The sequence below is a fragment of the Kryptolebias marmoratus genome, linkage group LG1, assembly GCF_001649575.2.
Source record: "Kryptolebias marmoratus isolate JLee-2015 linkage group LG1, ASM164957v2, whole genome shotgun sequence".
NCBI classification, from domain to species: domain Eukaryota; kingdom Metazoa; phylum Chordata; class Actinopteri; order Cyprinodontiformes; family Rivulidae; genus Kryptolebias; species Kryptolebias marmoratus.
In genome coordinates this window covers 20,713,625-20,731,178 of record NC_051430.1, presented here as the reverse complement: position 1 = coordinate 20,731,178, position 17,554 = coordinate 20,713,625, and the positions used below count along the sequence as shown (strand labels likewise).

At 42.1% G+C, this 17,554-nt stretch overlaps 1 protein-coding gene across 3 annotated transcripts in view; it reads left to right on the top strand.

The window, feature by feature from the left end:
• LOC108234603 (transducin-like enhancer protein 1) overlaps positions 1-17,167 on the top strand; it is a 20,487-nt gene extending 3,320 nt beyond the window's left edge. The window contains exons 5-20 of one of the 3 annotated variants that reach the window (XM_017413933.3): positions 3,931-3,993; positions 4,125-4,199; positions 7,663-7,882; positions 8,691-8,707; positions 10,827-10,940; positions 11,038-11,091; positions 11,286-11,435; positions 11,545-11,683; positions 11,818-12,008; positions 13,031-13,107; positions 13,217-13,466; positions 13,641-13,888; positions 14,238-14,385; positions 14,522-14,672; positions 15,075-15,151; positions 15,544-17,167. In XM_017413933.3, coding sequence (XP_017269422.1) covers positions 3,931-3,993; positions 4,125-4,199; positions 7,663-7,882; positions 8,691-8,707; positions 10,827-10,940; positions 11,038-11,091; positions 11,286-11,435; positions 11,545-11,683; positions 11,818-12,008; positions 13,031-13,107; positions 13,217-13,466; positions 13,641-13,888; positions 14,238-14,385; positions 14,522-14,672; positions 15,075-15,151; positions 15,544-15,651 — 2,082 coding nt within the window. In that variant the 3' untranslated portion in view covers positions 15,652-17,167. Of the gene's footprint in view, positions 1-3,930; positions 3,994-4,124; positions 4,230-7,662; positions 7,883-8,690; positions 8,708-10,826; positions 10,941-11,037; positions 11,092-11,285; positions 11,436-11,544; positions 11,684-11,817; positions 12,009-13,030; positions 13,108-13,216; positions 13,467-13,640; positions 13,889-14,237; positions 14,386-14,521; positions 14,673-15,074; positions 15,152-15,543 lie in introns of all 3 variants that reach the window. The other 2 variants (XM_017413934.3, XM_017413929.2) reach the window with 2 other exon arrangements.
• The last annotated feature ends 387 nt before the right edge of the window (positions 17,168-17,554 follow it).

Here is a 17,554-nt window from a genome sequence, read left to right as displayed (position 1 = left end):
TCTCCCTCATGGCGGGCTTTTGATGTATTTGGTGTGTGCGCACAATTGTGTTTGTGTGTTAATTTGTTTGCATGTGTGCGCTCTACTGTATGCCCCTGTGTGTGTGTGTGAGAGTGTGAGGATGTGTGTTTATTTGTGATCGATGGGGCTCTGTCTCCATTTCCCCAGTTAGGGCCGGCCGGCTGAGCCCAGAGGCAGAATGAATGGCTCTGTAGATTGATTGGTGCTGTCTAGGGGAGCGGCCTGCTTTATTACATTAGATGGGCAGGGCTGGGGGAGGGCAGGGGAATCGATCAACGTGAGGCCAACCGAAGAGACACAGCGCTGTTCCCTTTTTTTTTTTTTTTTTTTTTTTAAAGCTGAAAGGTTAAAGCGGATGCAAAATAGCAAGGTTACTTGGGGAATTTATCTGTAACTGTAAATACTGTATGCAAATGAGGTCGCGAACAGTTCATACACACTAATGTATGCGCAAACACCGAAGGATAAACACGCTGACGCATGAGTGTACACAATTACTCTTACATTTCGAACGGTAAGGAGGAAGCAGTCTTCTTTTATACACACAAACACACATTTCCCGCAGGAGTAGTGCAGGGCTCAGAGCATTTACCAGTAATTACCACAGCTATCGACCAGTCAGACCAGAGGAAATTGGAGGTGGATTGGCTCGGCTACTTCACTGAAAGTAGAGGATGCTTCCCTCCCTCTTTCACACTCCTTCCCTTTAGTGTTTTTCCTCAGTTCCCCACTTCCTTTGCTGTTATTCTCTCCTTTTTATTCTCCTAAGTCCCCCCATCGGTTCTTCACTCTCAAGTTTTTATTTTATTTTTTTTACTTTCTTGTTTCACCAAGACCCCCACCTTCCTTTACCCCCTTCTTTTACTGGGCTCCTCTTTCATTTTATTTCCATGTGAAGCTGCTGTTCTTTCATTGTGAGGGAGATGCATGTCTGCCTATTGTTCACACGCATGTAAACACACACACACACACACACACACACACACATTAAAGCTCCAGGGGAGGTCATTAGCTTGGGGCTGCAGTTGTCAGAGCAACAAGCTTCTGTGGGCGGGCGGTACGGGGATACAGACTAACAACCCACCTCCTGCTGGGGGATGCATGAAGGGGGAAAAGTGTGTGTTCTGTGGCAATAATGCTCCAATTATATGTGTAATGGGAAGCCAGTTCCCTTTGAGAACATTGTACGTACAACTTTTCTTTATATCTTCAACTTTAGTTTACCTGTGGTCTCCATTAGAGAGCCGTCATCGATTTATTGTTGTTCAAAAGTAAATGCATAAGGTGTCATTTTGTTATTTATTTCCTTGAGAAGTTCTCAACTCACGGTTTTATAATGAAGCCTCACATGAGTTTTGCAACTTTGAGTGTGTTTGGCTTTGCCTGGTAAATTAGATTAGCTGGGATAACCTAATAGTAGCTGGTCAAACTATTCTCCGACAGCCTAATCCCTTAACTTTTCTACAAAGCTAATTATAGGCTTACAACAGGATCCTGCAAATGGATGGACATGTATAGTCTTCCTGAAATAGATCTTTACTTAAAGCTCTCTTTGCATAAGTTGGATGGGATGATGCCGTCCCTTCAAACTGTTGCGCTAACTGGACCACATCTTTAAGATCCCTCCTTCAAAATATTGCAGCAGAAAGCAGCAGGTGTACAGGTTGGTCAGCCAAAACCGTTTGTTGTATGGACCAGAAAAGAAATGTCAGTCTTCATAACGGGGAAACGGGTCTGCAGTTGAAGGCTGTTTACTTTGTTTTTGCTGCAGTGTATTGTAACATTAAAAACAGTGTTGACTTGTTGACAGGCTTAGTTGAATACAACAGTAAATAAATAATAGGGTTTTTTTTTTAATGGTTGGGTATTAAACCATTCTGACTGAAGGAAAGGTCCCCTTATCTTTGCAACATTTAAGAAAATGGAGATGGTGTCAAACTAGATCTTCAACATGGGAAGATCTAGTCCTCATAGATAAGGTGGAGATCAGCTGCTCTCTTGGTTAGAGGAGGACTTCTTTATTCCATCACACTGCTAAGAGAAAAAAAAAAGTGTCTGATCTAACTGAATACTCTTGTCAGTCATTAATAAATAAATCTAATTGAATAAAACTAAATCACTTCTCCAGTGGGCCTCTTGCAATTAGCTTTAAATTCCAAAATTGGAATTATAAGAGATACTGGTTGTTAGTCTACTTTTATCCTAAAAAAAATGCATCTTGAAACTTACCAGAACTGTTTATTCAAAATGTCACTTATTGACTGACTGGTGTTATCGCACTTCTGTTTTTCTTTCAATGCAAACAGCAAAGTAAAAAAAAGTCTAGCAATTTCAGATTCATTTCTTCAGATTAGTCCTGGAAAATAAGACGTTTCAGTTTTTTTGACGTTTTTTGTAACTTTCTGATGTATCTGCACTCTTTCCCCTGCTTGCCTTCGTGCATGTGGTTAAGTGACTCTGGCACATCCCAGTATTGAGGCTTAAACAGCATTTCACACAGCCTTAATCATGACTTCGCTTTGCAGTTTTATTTACTTTAAGCTTATTCACCTAACTACCTTTTTATTTCCCTTCTTCTGAGGAGAGTTGTTTACGATCTTGTCAAGAATGATCTCTTTATTTACTTCTAAGTATACGCCATATTCTTTAATAGGTTAAGCGCTTGTTTAGTTCGAGACTTCTGGAGAATACACTCGTTCTTGTTTAAGCTCGCTCAAGTACATAATTGGCTGAACCGTGACAGGGTCGGCAGTTTGGTGAGCTGCCAGGTGAGTGTGTGTCAGAGCTTTCCAATTAGGACAAGTATGTTTCAGCTTAAGAGGAAATCTCCTCTTCATTTTTTTTTTTTTAAGGAATCGTCAGACCCATTAAAACCGTTATATTTTTCAGTTATATATCAGTTGTGGGTTTTCAGGAGCTGGAAATATCTCAGCAACCACTAGTTGAGTTTTTCTTCTTTTAAAGTGACTTTCAGGAGGTAATTTGTGGCCGATGATATTTATTGTAATGTTTTACGTACTACTTATAGCTGTTTTGGGAGCTTTTCTATTTGTTATCCTAAAAAAAAAAGTAAAGATAATTTGTGTTGGTTGTACCCCCCGCAGGTGATACCTAAACATAATTTGATGACTACATTTTGTCTTTCACTTGAATCGTTTTTTTTCTTAAATAACATACCGCTAATATTTGTCAGATCATAATTACATTTCTGAACCATCACACTACAACAGATGGCCCTTTGAATTGTTCAGTCAACGTTCGTTTTTGTGTTTTTCTATTTATTTTGGGTGGGATACGCTTCCTGTTGAACCATTACTGCGTTTGATGGCTCCTCAGATTCTCTCTTCACGTTTTATCTATTTGATTGGACGATATGCAACTCGAGACCCTTTTATCTGATTTGGTGCAGCTGAGGGGCTATCTGGTTTCAGCCGATTGTAGCCACCTCCGGGGCTCCAGGGGGCAAACGGATGTGTTGGCATGGATACGAGGGGAGAGCAAACGAAGTTAGTAGGTGATTAGATTATGTTGAAGTGCTGATGGGAAGAAGGACACGAACACACAGGACGGAGGGAGAGCGAAGGAAATAAAGAGGAGAAGGAAACTTGAGATCACAGTAATGAGAGGCAAACCTTTTTTGCACTGAGCGCGTGTTTAGTAATGCTATAAAAACGGCTCAAAAATGAAATTTGTGTGCAGAGAAGAGTGGAGTTTTGTTATTGCATCATAGCCCGATGAAGGTGTGTGTATGCATCGAAGCAGGCAGCAGTTTCCTGCATCAAATGTGTGTGTGTCTGCTCTTGTGTTACTTTATTGGTGTAACTGAACAGCTGTCATTTGTAAATGGATGCAATTATGTTATTAACAATTGAATCTCTTTTTATCTCTGCGTGTCTCTTCCGTCATCAGACTGAGATTGCCAAGAGACTAAACACCATCTGTGCACAAGTCATTCCCTTCCTCTCACAGGAGGTAAGTGTGTGTGACTGTCTTCAAGCTGCAGATTGCCTTTTTTTTTTTTTTAACCACTTAGGTACTATAGTTATTTCTCTAATTTTCCTGACTAGCTGTGTGAAGCATCGTTCTGTCTGTATGTTTTACAGCATCAGCAGCAGGTGGTCCAAGCTGTGGAGCGAGCCAAACAGGTGACCATGGCAGAGCTAAATGCTGTCATCGGGGTACGTGGACTGCCAGGTCTTCCACCTACAGTGTGTATTTTTTTAATTTCTCCTCACTTACACTTGTTCTCTCAGTGTGTATCAATTCTTGTTGTACAAATGCATTTCTGTTCTTTCATCCAGTAGTGGTGCATTCTTAGGAAATGCTTTTCATAAAGACCCCAAAAGGAAAAGAGAGCACTTAGTCTTTCTCTTTATGTGAGGTTTGTGTTTCTGGATTTAAAAGTACTCAGTATGCTTCTTAAGTAAAAGCAAAACTGTATAGCCATAAATACATTGATCTAAATGTCTTTATGTTTACTCTGAGACATGTTGTTATTTCTTGATCTCAATTAAAGCGGCCTGAGGCACTTATGTTATACGTTATACTCTTGCACAATACAAAATGAATCTGGCAAATGTTGAAATGGCTTCTTACGGGTATGATACGAATCAAAATACAGCAGTTACATGGTTTACTTCTTAGTTTCAGATTCTTTAAAGACCTAATTTAAAGGATTTTAAGGTGAAATATTCTGTTTGAGTGGCGGAGGCCCAGTAGTTTAGATCTGATTGACTCAATAAAGGAAGCTTGACGAGTGAAGTCACATGAGGACCCTCGTCTGAATGCTACAAAACCATCTACTTTCTGACTGATCATTTTAATCTGGAATTGAATTGTCACTCTCAGATGTAAATGTGATCATTCCCTCTCATAACCCCAGAGTCACACAGAGGTGAAATGCTGGTTTTCCACTTTGTTAACTTAATTTGTATTTTTCAAATCTTCTACACTTGGAACGACTTTAATGACTCTTGACTGAACTCATAGTGAAGTGAGACGTGGAACATGTTGGAGAGGAAGTACAAAAACCCCCAAAAGTTTAGACAGAAGTATTTGAATATCTATTTATATTTATGTAAAAAAAAATAGATGGGTTGCTAATAATAATCTGTTTTCACAGTGTGCACGTACAAAACTCAGATATGCTTTGAGTTTTATTTATTTATTTTTAAAAAGATTTAATCAAACACAAGTGAATGACCAAAAACGAGTAGCTCAGGAAAAAAAGAGATGATCTTTTGGTGGTGATGACTCTTGAGATGGGAATTGAAAATATTTCAGCCGTCTACAAGCCGTGGGGGGTTGACGGGGAGGCGGGAAGGCTGTGAGTTTAGTGAAGTTTGAGTGTAAGGGAAATGTGGGAAAGACGGTGGGGGTGTATGTGGTTTTAGTGGGCGGTGGGATCAGAGGGTGGCTTGGTTAGATGTGGGGTGGGCTTGTTAGTTGGCGTGGACTGATGGGGGTCTCTGTTTTTTTGTGTAATGGGGTGAGATGGATTTGGCAGTTGCTTTTTGAGTCTTAATTGCAGGATTTTGGTGTTTGTAATGGGGGGGGGGGGGTCATAGCATTGCCCTCGCACACACCCCTCCCCCCCAGCTCCTCTCGTCTCCCACGCCAGCCTGTCATTCACCCCGTTTGTGAGTAAAATGAGTGTAATGAAGCATGTTGCCCTACCTCTACACACACACACACTAAATATATGTGCACACACTAGCTCACACTAACATCCCATGACAAACTGGGCTCCCCTTGCCTACACCAATACTTCCCCTCCATTTACTCCCGTCAGGGGTGCTTTTTGTGTAACTGTGTGTGTTTTTGCGTGGGTCTGTGTGTAGCAGAGCGTGCATTTCTGTTATCCTCCGAAAACAACATGCAGGCAGAAGTAGGATGGTTGAGTGAGGGTGTTTCTGCCTGCCTTGTTTATCTAAACTGTGTGTATACATGTTAGTGCGCTCAAGTGTGATGTGTGGGTGTGTTTGTTTCATTTTTTGGCATGCTCGCCAACTCTGAAAATTGCGTGTCAGGCAGCCATGGGGGCTAAAAGACTGTTCAGTTGTTTTGCTTTCGTTTATTGGGGGTGGAGGTGGGGAGCGAAGGATGGATGCAGAGAGGGGGAAAAAAAGAAGGTGGAAGCTCAGGGGGTGGGGTTGGTTAGTCAATTAGGTGAGATAAAAGTCGGTTTGACCTTCAGCACTCCTCCCACCCCCGCTGAGTTGCCCCCGAGTGCCCCCCTTTCTCCTCTTCTCTCCCTTCTTCCTCCTCCCCTCCTCGTGGAGAATCAGTGAGCTTGGATTCCCGCGGCTGCTGTCTGAGGAGGCAATAATGATGTTTTGGAACACAAAGACATTTCACGCTCAGACGAGCGCCTGATTTGGTGTGAAAGAGAGAGCAGGGCTGCCAGCTAAACTTGCCCTCCCTTTCTCTCTCCCTGACCCTCTTTACTCCTTCCCTCCTCTCCTCCATCCTCAGCCGCTTCACTCCTTCACAGGACCTGACAGTGCAAGCAGCAGCTGGGACTCTTGACTATCTCCCCTCCGTCTCCTCCTTCGTCATTCCTCTCTTTCCTCCTCGTCTCCCTCCCCCCTCCCCTTCTCCTTGTTCACATCCTCAGGCTTTGGGCTGTGATCCCAGCTGTCAGTATTGTTCAGTGTTTGACCAAAGACTGAGAAGTGTGTGTGCGCGCGTGTGTGTGAGGGAAGATGTGTTCACCCTCTTGCAGAGCGCAGCAGCTTGTTGTGTTGGTGTAAAACCCCAGACACTAAAGACACTATCCCATCTGTTGCAGACTTTAATAGGGCCAGAAGTCTTGATTAGGTTACAAAGTGTTATTGATTATTTTACTTGTTGGTGACTGTTTCATTTATAGATGCCTCTAAGTTTTGGAGTTTAGATGTCAATAATATGCACTTTTATGGCAGCTGAAAAATACACTTGATTTATGAGTTGGCAGTCTCTTTATTCTGTTATAATTCATATACATTTGCTGTTAGCTTTGCAGTGAAATTACCTGAAGTTTAATTAAAGAATTTTGTGCATTTTTCCTATTTTTTTTACTTTTAATTAATTTCAGTTTCTGTTGTTTTATGCATCATTTTAAGTAGCATCTACTAAGATGATTGGTTTTGTTTTGAATGACAGGGATGTGATCTGTTATCATTGAACTTTTACACAGTATGTTGTGTAAAGGTACACAATAAAGTAAATGTGTTTACTTTTTCATCTATTTTCATTTTAGGCTTTTATGTTTGTAGTTTGTCATACGTAGGATTTGCCATGTTTAATTTCAACTCAAAGGCTAAAAATAAATGTAAACTATTTCTATTTCCAATAGTCTGATATAGTGCTAATAATTGATGTCAATAATCCCTATTATTCAAAGTTTACCATACGTTACATAAAATGAGCAGACAAACACAATTTATTGCAATAACATCAGACAAACAATCCTCAACTAAGATCTAATGATTGTAATTACCTTTGAAGGGGTGCAAAACTTCTTTAAATTTGTCCTAATTCATATATACATTTTTCCATGTCCCCTAGTCTCACACCACTACTTAATGTTCGAACTCCTGAATGTTTGGAGTATTTTCTTTCAACTAAACACCTGTTTCATGTTCTGGTTTTCTTTAACAGCAGCAGCATCTGTCCCATAACCACGGTGGTGCTCCTGTGCCCCTCACCCCCCATCCCGCCGGCATCCACCCCTCCCAGTTAGGAGGCTCAGCTGGTCTTCTTGCTCTGTCAGGAGCGCTTGGTGCCATGCCGCCCCATTTGGCAGGAAAAGAAGGCGGTGAGAAAAAACCTCATCTAACTGGACCAGATTCTCACCCCGCAGGACCCGAGCACCTCAGAGGTAAGGATACACCCTGAAGCGCACAAGTTCAACTTGTTGTTATGACATTCATTTTGAACTATACATTTTATTTTTGATAAACTGTTAATATTGACCCAGATAAGGCTACGTTCACACTGCAGGTCTTAATGCTCAAATCCATTTTATTGCGTGGTCTTTCACAATACATTTTAATCAAACTCCAGTGTGAACAGTCTCCAGCACCCAAAATGATCCACATGTGCAGAATGACGTCACACTCCGCAAATATGGACGCTGTGAGTGTTAGCATGTTTGTGTTGATTTTGTTCAGTTAGGCCAGCTTTACGTCCAAATGGTAGAAGATAAAAGAAGATGGAGAAGGAAAAGAGTGCAAATGTTAACAATGAGCTTTTTGTTTTGGAGCTGTGGCTTCCACCTCTGAGCACAGGCATGTGTGGATGCAGAGTTGGAGCCAAGAGGGATGGGACTTTGACATGAGGGACCTCCGTCCTTTTATCCGACGTGAACATTCTCACTGCGGTCGCTTTGAAAACCGTCTGACATGTATCTGATTCAGGACCACATACTGGTCGGATGTGAAAAAATTAGATTTCTCACGTTTACACTGCCATGGGAAAAATCCGTTATGGGGCATAGGGGCAAAGAAAATAGGAAATGGGTCGCATTTAACTGCAGTGTGAAAGTAGCCTAATTTGGACTTTCTCTGAGTCTGTACTTTAAATGAAAGACAAGTTCAACTTTTGTTTCCCGTCTTGTGTTTTTCTGATGTGCTGAAACCCAATCCTGTGACCCCCCCCAACCACACGTGTTTTTCAAATGGCAACAGAGCGAGAACCTGGCACAGTAAGTACTTCCTCTTTCTGCAGCAACGCTTTCTGTTCTGCCTAACAGCTCAGTTCGTCGTCTTGTTTGCCTTTAAGAGATAGTTTGGTTTTGGGAACTTGACCTTGTTGTTAGATGTGGTTTGAATAAGATTGGTCTATCTCAGCTCAGTTGATTTACATCTATGGTTCAGTAAAATCTCCTGAACTTCATTCAGAAACCTGTTTAAACAGTCTAAGTAAATTGCATTTCATCACACAAAGCAGTTTGGAGCATCTATCAAATGCCGGCTGAGGCCATTTGATTATTTCACTTGTGATGTTTTATTGAATTAAAACTAAAGAGGTTGGCAACAAATATGAGTCGCACAAAGACTAACCCATGAAACCGTAAACCTATAATTCATTTAGATTTCACCTATTTCAACAACTCCTTATTTTATTTTATTTTAATAGTGTTGCATTTGTACCCAGTTCTCTCCTCCTGCAGTGACCCACTTTCCCCTCAGAGATCAATAAACTCATCTCATCGTGTTGTTAGGAAAAATAGGCATTTTGTAGATTTCTCCACTGTTTCACACCCAAATAGCTTTCATCCTCAAGTTGCATATTTTTGTTTGTTAGTTTAAAAGTGTGTGTGTTTGGGGACCTCATGGATAGAGAATTGGCCTGCCTGTTTAGTTCTGCCCTAGATCTGCTCTGAACTGTTAGGTTTTCTTTTCTCCTCCAAATGAGCTTTTTAACATGAGCGCACGCACACACACACACACACACACACTCATGCGCATACACACACTTCTCCAGCCTAGCCTGCATTGTTGTGCCTATTTAACACCTCAGTGAGCAGATTACCCCCCCCTCTCTCTCTCCTCCCTCCTCCTCCCACCGCCCCTGATCCCGCACTTAAAGACTCTCATTGTGTTTAATATCACCACCGCTGAGAGGGGAGGGCTTGGGAAAAGGTGGGAGTGCAGGAGCAGCAGTCATATGACACTGAGCTTGTGTGTGTGTGTGTGTGAGAGAGAGAGAGAGAGACACCATGCTAAAAGCGAACAGTGGGGAAAAAGATGGAAGGGGGTGCTTATGTTTTGCGGGTCAGTGCTTCTGTGCTCGGCTCACTAAAACCTTTCAATAAAAGAGGGGAGGGAGGTGGGAGGTGAAGGGGGGCTAAAGGAAGGGGCCTTTGGCTGTATACAGATTTTCACCCCCCTTTTCATGCCTCTCCCCCTTCGTCTCATGTCAACCTTTCTTTACCTCCATGCTCTCACACCCCCCTTCCACCTTTTTTTTTTTTTCCCCCTCTAATCTCATCTCCTCCCTCTCCCCCCTCACCCCCATCCTTCCCCATCTCTCTCTTTTAGCCGATCCTCCTTCATTTACCCTTTCCCCGCTCAGAGTGCTCGCTCCCTGGCTAGATGTGTGCATGTGTTTGTGTATGTTGGATGCACATTTCATTGACAGGCTGAGACTATAATGGACTCAACATGAAGCTTTAATCCATTAACAATAGGATCTGTTGGTCAGGAGGCCCTCTGTGTGTGCGTGCGTGTGTGCGTGCGTACGTACATGCTACCAAGGGACACTAGAATGTTATGCAAGCAATACACAGTCAGTCTGTTACACACTTGATCATACACACAGGCTTTCACAGTCAATTACACACCGTGCACACGCACACACACTGACACACACACACACACAGCAGCTTGTCAGAGCCAGGAGAGGGAGCACTGATAGATTTTGAGAGCCACTTAATGTAATCATCAGCTTCAGAGGCATGTGTTTGTGTTTGGCTCCGACTGGCTTTGGTCAAGTGAGAAAAGAGGTTGCCGTTAAAGCGTTAGTGCTGCCTAATTCATGCTTCTGTGAACTGTTAACCTATTTGCGAGCAAGAGTCTGTTTTTCTAACCTGCTCTACACATGACTGAAAAGCTCTTATAATTAGCGGTAGATGAGTCTGGAGGTTTAGCGAGTTCATGGAGAATGCACGCACAGCAAATTACAACTTTAATTGCATATGGCAAGATCTTCTCACTTTTTTTTCTGCTTTTTTTTTCTTCCCTACACTCCTTATGTCTCACTGTCCAATCTCCTCTTGTTTTAATGATTTCTGCACTTCTTCTCCTCTTGTCTGTCTGCAGAGTAATTCACTGCTGCCGGAAAGCCTCAGGAACACCGACAAGCGACGCAATGGTCCTGACTTTTCAAACGACACCAAGAAACGCAAGGTTGATGACAAGGACTCCAGCCACTATGTAAGAAATAGTTTTTATTTGGGTGTTTCTTTTTTAAAATGTATAAATTTATGCCTCTAAATTGTGTCTTAATTGATGATCTGCTTTGCTTCATTAGGACAGCGATGGAGAGAAAAGTGATGACAATTTAGTGGTGGATGTGTCGAATGAGGTCAGTTTGTTTTAATGTTTTATAGTTTTACAGCTTGGACTGATAAATGTTGGTTATTGACATACAGTCCATGACTTTTGTGTGTGTGAGAGAGAGATGTAATAATATTTAGAGATAATAGAGATAATATCCCACGTCACTGTTGTGCTGCAGTTTTGTTCTCAGGTTGTTCAGTTTGTTTGTTTGTCCATCAGGATGCAGCCTCCCCTCGTGGCACACCTCTTCCCTCCCCCAGAGAAAATGGCTTGGATAAAGCTCGTCTTCTCAAGAAAGACCCCTGTAGTCCAGCTTCCACCGCTTCATCAGCCAGCTCCTCCTCCCTCAAATCCAAAGAGATGACAGTGGTAAGAACTGTCACTTGTTTCACGATCTAGTTGGATAAACTCAGTAAATGAGCGATTATAAATACTGTATATTAGTGACAAATTCCTCATGTTCCTTTCTGTGTGGCAGCGAGAAAAGGCAGGTACACCAGGTCTAAAGTCGAGCACTCCCACACCTAGAGGCGACTCCACCCCAGGTCCAAGCTCCACACCTGGAATCCGACCAAGTCTGTCCAAACCCCCATCCATGGAGATACCCCATCCTCCTAGTACGTCCATTATAAATATTTTTACTGTAAATTAATTATGTTTTTCATCATAGAGAAAATTCTAATCAAAGATTAGTAGTAATGTGAAGTGAGTGTGTGTGTGTGTGTCATTCTCACTTCTCTCGTGTCTTCAGCTGCAGGTCTGAGAACTCCCCTTGCTGTTCCAGGTCCGTACCCGGGTGCGTTTGGTATGTTGCCTCACGCAGCAGCGATGAATGGGGAACTAGCCGGTGCTGCAGCCTATGCAGCTGGACTGCACAACATGTCGCCTCAAATGAGCGCTGCAGCTGCAGTCGCTGTGGCCGCATACGGCCGTTCACCGATGGTGGGTAGAAAAACAGAGTTCCTGGTCTTCTGAGTGATGTATATATTGTGCTTGGCAGAAATAAATCACGAAGATGACAAAAAACTATATTTAGTATGATTGTTTAAAATGATACTCTAAACACGACTTGTATACATGATAAACCTTTTGACAATGATTTGACGTTGTCTCATTGTCTTGTATAATCTAATAATTTTAAATTTGTTTAAATTCACAATGAAAGCAGTAGAATTTATCTACCCATTTTTATTAGCATGGAGCCTTTTCCCTCTTAGGAAATGCTCAATATGTTGTAGAGGTTCTTGTATGGTTTCCAAATTCCGTTTTTATTTCTGGAACTTGTAGGTTTTGACCGTTCAGACTGTTGCACCTTTCAGACACGAAGATTAAAATCCCTTGTCGCATCCTGATTAAACACGGGTGTCATCAAGGAGTTCATTTCTATGTAATATTTACTTGGTTCTGTTTGCAGTTTTACTTAAACAAATTGACTTTGCTCTGTCTCATTTCAACACTCACATAAAAAACAAACAGTTCAACGGTAATTAGGAGTTTGGATGTTTAGGGGTTCAGATAGTTCCTACAACCATCGAGCGTGTGATTCTGCGACGTGTCACCAAGTATTTAGCAGTATTTCTCTGCTCTTTGTGGCAGTATTTATACAGTGGCTATGCCGGTGAGCGTTACATTCAATCACCTCATCACTCTTGGCTGTATTTGCGTAGTGTTCATTACGCTGTTTAAATAGATTTAGGAGACTCACAGCTGTGTCTGGGCAACATTTGATAGCAACTCAGGTTGTGTACTCAGGAGCTGCATGAGTGTGTGTGTGTGTGTGTGTGTTGAACCAGTGTGGGGAAGTGGGCAGCACAAGCGCCAAGAGTTCTTTTCTGTGTGTTTGCTTTGTGCTCACGAGTGTTTGTTCTCTGTTCTACAGGTAAATAATGACCTGTCCTCGTTTTTCTTATTCCCATGAACATGTATTTGCACTGTGCTCAAGAAATATGTTTTCTCTTGTGAAGGTTGGTTTTGATCCTCACCCTCACATGCGAGTACCTGGAATGCCACCTAGTCTTACAGGAATCCCTGGAGGAAAACCGTAAGTGTGTTTGCATTACTATCTACAGTATTTATATATTAAAAAAAAGACTAATTGTTTCTTTTTTCCAACTTTACGACATAGCTTCTCTTTATTTTTATGCCATCAGGGCCTACTCCTTCCACGTTGCGGCGGATGGACAGATGCAGCCGGTTCCTTTCCCCCCGGATGCTTTGGTGGGACCGGGGATCCCTCGTCATGCCCGTCAGATAAACACGCTGAACCACGGCGAGGTGGTGTGCGCCGTCACCATCAGTAACCCCACTCGACACGTTTACACTGGAGGAAAAGGTTGTGTCAAGGTCTGGGACATTAGCCACCCAGGAAACAAGAGCCCCGTCTCTCAGCTGGATTGTCTGGTGAGTAAACGGTACAAGGAAGAAGTTTACTTGTCAGAACCTTTCAGACTAGATGTTTTGCAGTTCGTAGACACCTGGAAGAGTTTTACCTTTTCTGTTTATTCGTAAAAAAAATAAATAAATTGCAGGAAATTCTGCACAGTCCACTGTGAACTTATTAAACATTTTTTTTAGAATCGGGACAATTACATCCGCTCCTGTCGTCTCCTCCCCGATGGTCGAACTCTCATCGTGGGCGGCGAGGCAAGCACGTTGTCGATCTGGGATTTGGCCACGCCCACTCCCAGGATTAAAGCAGAGCTGACGTCGTCGGCACCAGCATGCTACGCTCTGGCCATCAGCCCGGACTCCAAGGTCTGCTTCTCCTGCTGCAGCGATGGAAACATAGCCGTCTGGGATCTACACAACCAGACTCTTGTTAGGTAAGAGATAAGACAGATGTGTTTGTTCAACAGGAACAGGCAGCGTGGGAAGTGGACTCCTTTACAGTGTCACTTTTAAATTTAGAAAAAAAAATTAAAGGCATCAACTATCCCTGCCATGACTTTTTTAACTTCCTCTAATCACCAGCATGAATTCTCCTAAATATAGAGTCCCAGTCCCGGCTCATGAGCGTTTATATTTTTTTTACTACAACAGCTGCAGCAGATATGAAACGCTGTTAGCCGGTTATTAACCTGCGATGTCCACTGACGGCTCCTGTAACCTGAGGCATGTTGTGTCTTCGTTTCCTCCTTTATTTAACTGAAAACCTACTCATATGTTCCACAGACAGTTTCAGGGCCACACAGACGGAGCCAGCTGCATTGACATCTCCAACGACGGCACCAAGCTGTGGACCGGAGGCCTGGATAACACCGTTCGCTCCTGGGACCTGAGGGAGGGGCGGCAGCTGCAGCAGCATGACTTTACGTCCCAGGTACACGCTCATATAGGTGTATCACCTAAAATACATATGTTTAGCACATAATGTCAAGTTAAGTTACTTTACAACAGCTGGTCTGATACTCCAACAGGATTGAATTCTAATAATAATTTCCGTCTGTTCCGTCCAGATCTTCTCTCTCGGCTACTGTCCGACAGGAGAATGGCTTGCTGTCGGAATGGAGAGCAGCAACGTGGAGGTTCTCCATGTCACCAAGCCTGACAAATACCAGCTTCACCTACACGAGAGCTGTGTGCTCTCCCTGCAGTTTGCTTACTGCGGTGAGGACACCGCTCCCTCAGTGTCGAGAAATGTGGTGCTTCCTGGATCGATTTTTATTTCATTCAGTTTAATCATCTTTAAAAGCAGATCCTTTTATTGAAAAGACTAAATAGATTAGTATATGGGTAGTCTGGAAAGAAAAGGGGCAGGAGGAGAAAAGGATGCATCTTTGGGTTGGAATTAAACCGTGGAAGTTTTGGTTCGGTCCAGAAACCTGTTCTTTGTTCATTCAGCTCGATTTCATCTAATAGCTCCCGTCTGTCAACACAAACACAGCCTTTTTTACTGTCATCAGCATTTTATTGAAGATGTATGCTCTCGTTTTTGTCCCCTGTGATTTCATATTGCTGTGCATTTATTTATATATGTGTGTGTGTGTGTGTTTGTGTGTGTCCACACAGGCAAATGGTTTGTGAGTACAGGAAAGGACAACTTATTGAATGCATGGAGAACACCCTATGGAGCCAGCATTTTCCAGGTTGGGACAATAGATCTCTGCATTCACTCTGTAATCTAATAAAATGTGTATCTTATAAAGCTGCAGCCCTGAATGTGCTGCTTCAGCTTTAAGAGGCCGTTTCCACCGGCGCCGTATGGAGCATAAAGAGCCACGTTAATAACTCTTTGTTGTATTTTAGTTTTAATCACGTATGAAATGTGCACAGTTACACATGCAGCGACTTCTCTTAAACTGTTCATCAAACATGTTGTGATCGCTACTGTCTTTGTAAACGTTTCAGCAAAGCAAATATGAAAGAAAGCACCAGATATATTTCACCTTAAACAGCAACTCGCACAGAAAAGCAGTTTCCACCTGTGATTTCCAGTTTTTTCCTCACTTTTTTTTCCTTTTCTTCCCCTCCTCTCCAGTCTAAAGAATCCTCCTCAGTGCTGAGCTGCGACATATCTGTGGACGACAAATACATTGTTACTGGTTCAGGGGACAAGAAGGCCACAGTTTACGAGGTCATCTACTGAGGACGTGGAATGATGGCGAGGACTTTTTCTCCCACCTTCCCACAAACTCTTTGAATATTTTCACTCGGAGCCAGAATTCACAGACAGAAGGGATCCTAACGGCACATTATTATTATTATTATGATTTTTCCTTTACATCTGCTGAAGAGACTTAAAGAAGAGGACCGACATGTCACCTGCACATGTGTCGTGCTCGTGCATCAGTTTGGGGATGTTTCGGAGCAGCTGGGACGTTTTGTGGAGACGCGGGGAAACGCGGACCAGCTGAGGTTCAGAGACCAAACTGGACTCGTTCTGATGAGATCTGATGGTTTACAGAACGTCAGCTACTTAAAAACACTAAAGTTGATGAACTTGGAGCAAACTATCAGACTCTGTTGGTGAGTATGTAAATAAAAGGCAATCAGAAGCAGGGAGCAGGAGAACCAAGAGTGGACAAATGACCGTTTTATAAACTTTATATGTAAAATATTTTGGGTATTGTTTTGCTTCAGACAGTGGTTGTTCTGTCAGCATGAACATTCTGACCTCAGTCTGTCCTCTGACACACCCACAGAGTCTGAAAACGTCCTCTTCTGTCTTAAACCCTCCTGCTCTTACTAACTGCACTGTAGTGGTAACTCCACCTCCACACTGTACTTTAACACCCAAGTTTAGGACTTGTCTAACGTCACACCTGTAAAAAGTTGACTTCGGAGGCAGAAGAAGTTTTACTAAGACGTACGAACTTTGAAGAGTTTTTCAAAAGTGTTGTTTGTAAAGGTTTAATGTGGTTCGTTGCGTAAAAAGCTCCTTTCTTCTCGTCCTGATTGAGAGAGCAGTGAGTGGAGAAACTGCTCCAGAGAAATGAATCCTCTAATTTCGTCTGTGCTCCCGTTCCAAGTCCCGTTTTAACAGATTCTTTTCCTCCCCGTATGTCAGGACTACACACATTTAAAGTTAACGTTTCGGTTCACCTGAGCTGAAAACAATCAGCAAATATGTGCTGTTGCAGCTCCTCCTCACCCTGCCTTGATCTGTGAAACACTTGATGTCTTATTGTTTGAAAGGTTTGCTTTTAGAAACTGATAAACTATAATTATCTGACAAAGCAGCTTAATGACCTTGTACTAGTTGGAAATCCTGCTGGACTATTAAACCCTAATTTTGTCACTTGTTTAAACTTGAACTGGGAGATTTGCTAAAATGCCTTTTAAGTGAAATAATCTAATGTTTGGTTTTTTTTTTTCACATTGCAAAGAATATTGTAAGACTTTAAGATTAAATTATTGCGGTCGTACTTCGGTTCCAGAGGAAGTATCATGTCGACAGGTTTAACATGAACTACATGAACTTGTTTTTATTTTTATTTTTTTGGTCTGTAAAAATGTACATACATTTCTTTCTTACCAGACATGCTTTAGAAATAACAGTTTTTTGTACATCTCTTACATTTATTCAGGAATAATTTTAAACGGTCTTAAGGTAGAAAAACTATGGACTTGTCTAGAAAATAAACTTGTCTTTTTGTTTTGTACATGGAGTCTAACTTTCTGGAGCAATGAGGAACTTTGCCTGCTAACATTTGGATTTATTAGTGGATACTCAGAGTTTGCAAACAGAAGGTTTTTGGACTCAGATTTCCTTCCAGAGCAGCCAGATTACCACCAAGTAAGGTTTTTGATTTTGTCTTATTCTCAAAACTCTGCCTCAGATGTGATGAAAATTACAGAAAGATGGGAAAGAATCAGTCTGACGTTCGTTAAACATGATGGAACAGAAATCCTCCAGACAATCTGACTTTAATTGCATATTTAAGTTAATATTTTAGTGGCTTTTTTTGCCCCTTAGAGGCCAAAACCTTCAAGCCACCCATCATGTTTTAGAAACATCCTTGGATTTCTACAAGTTAAAATACTCAGAC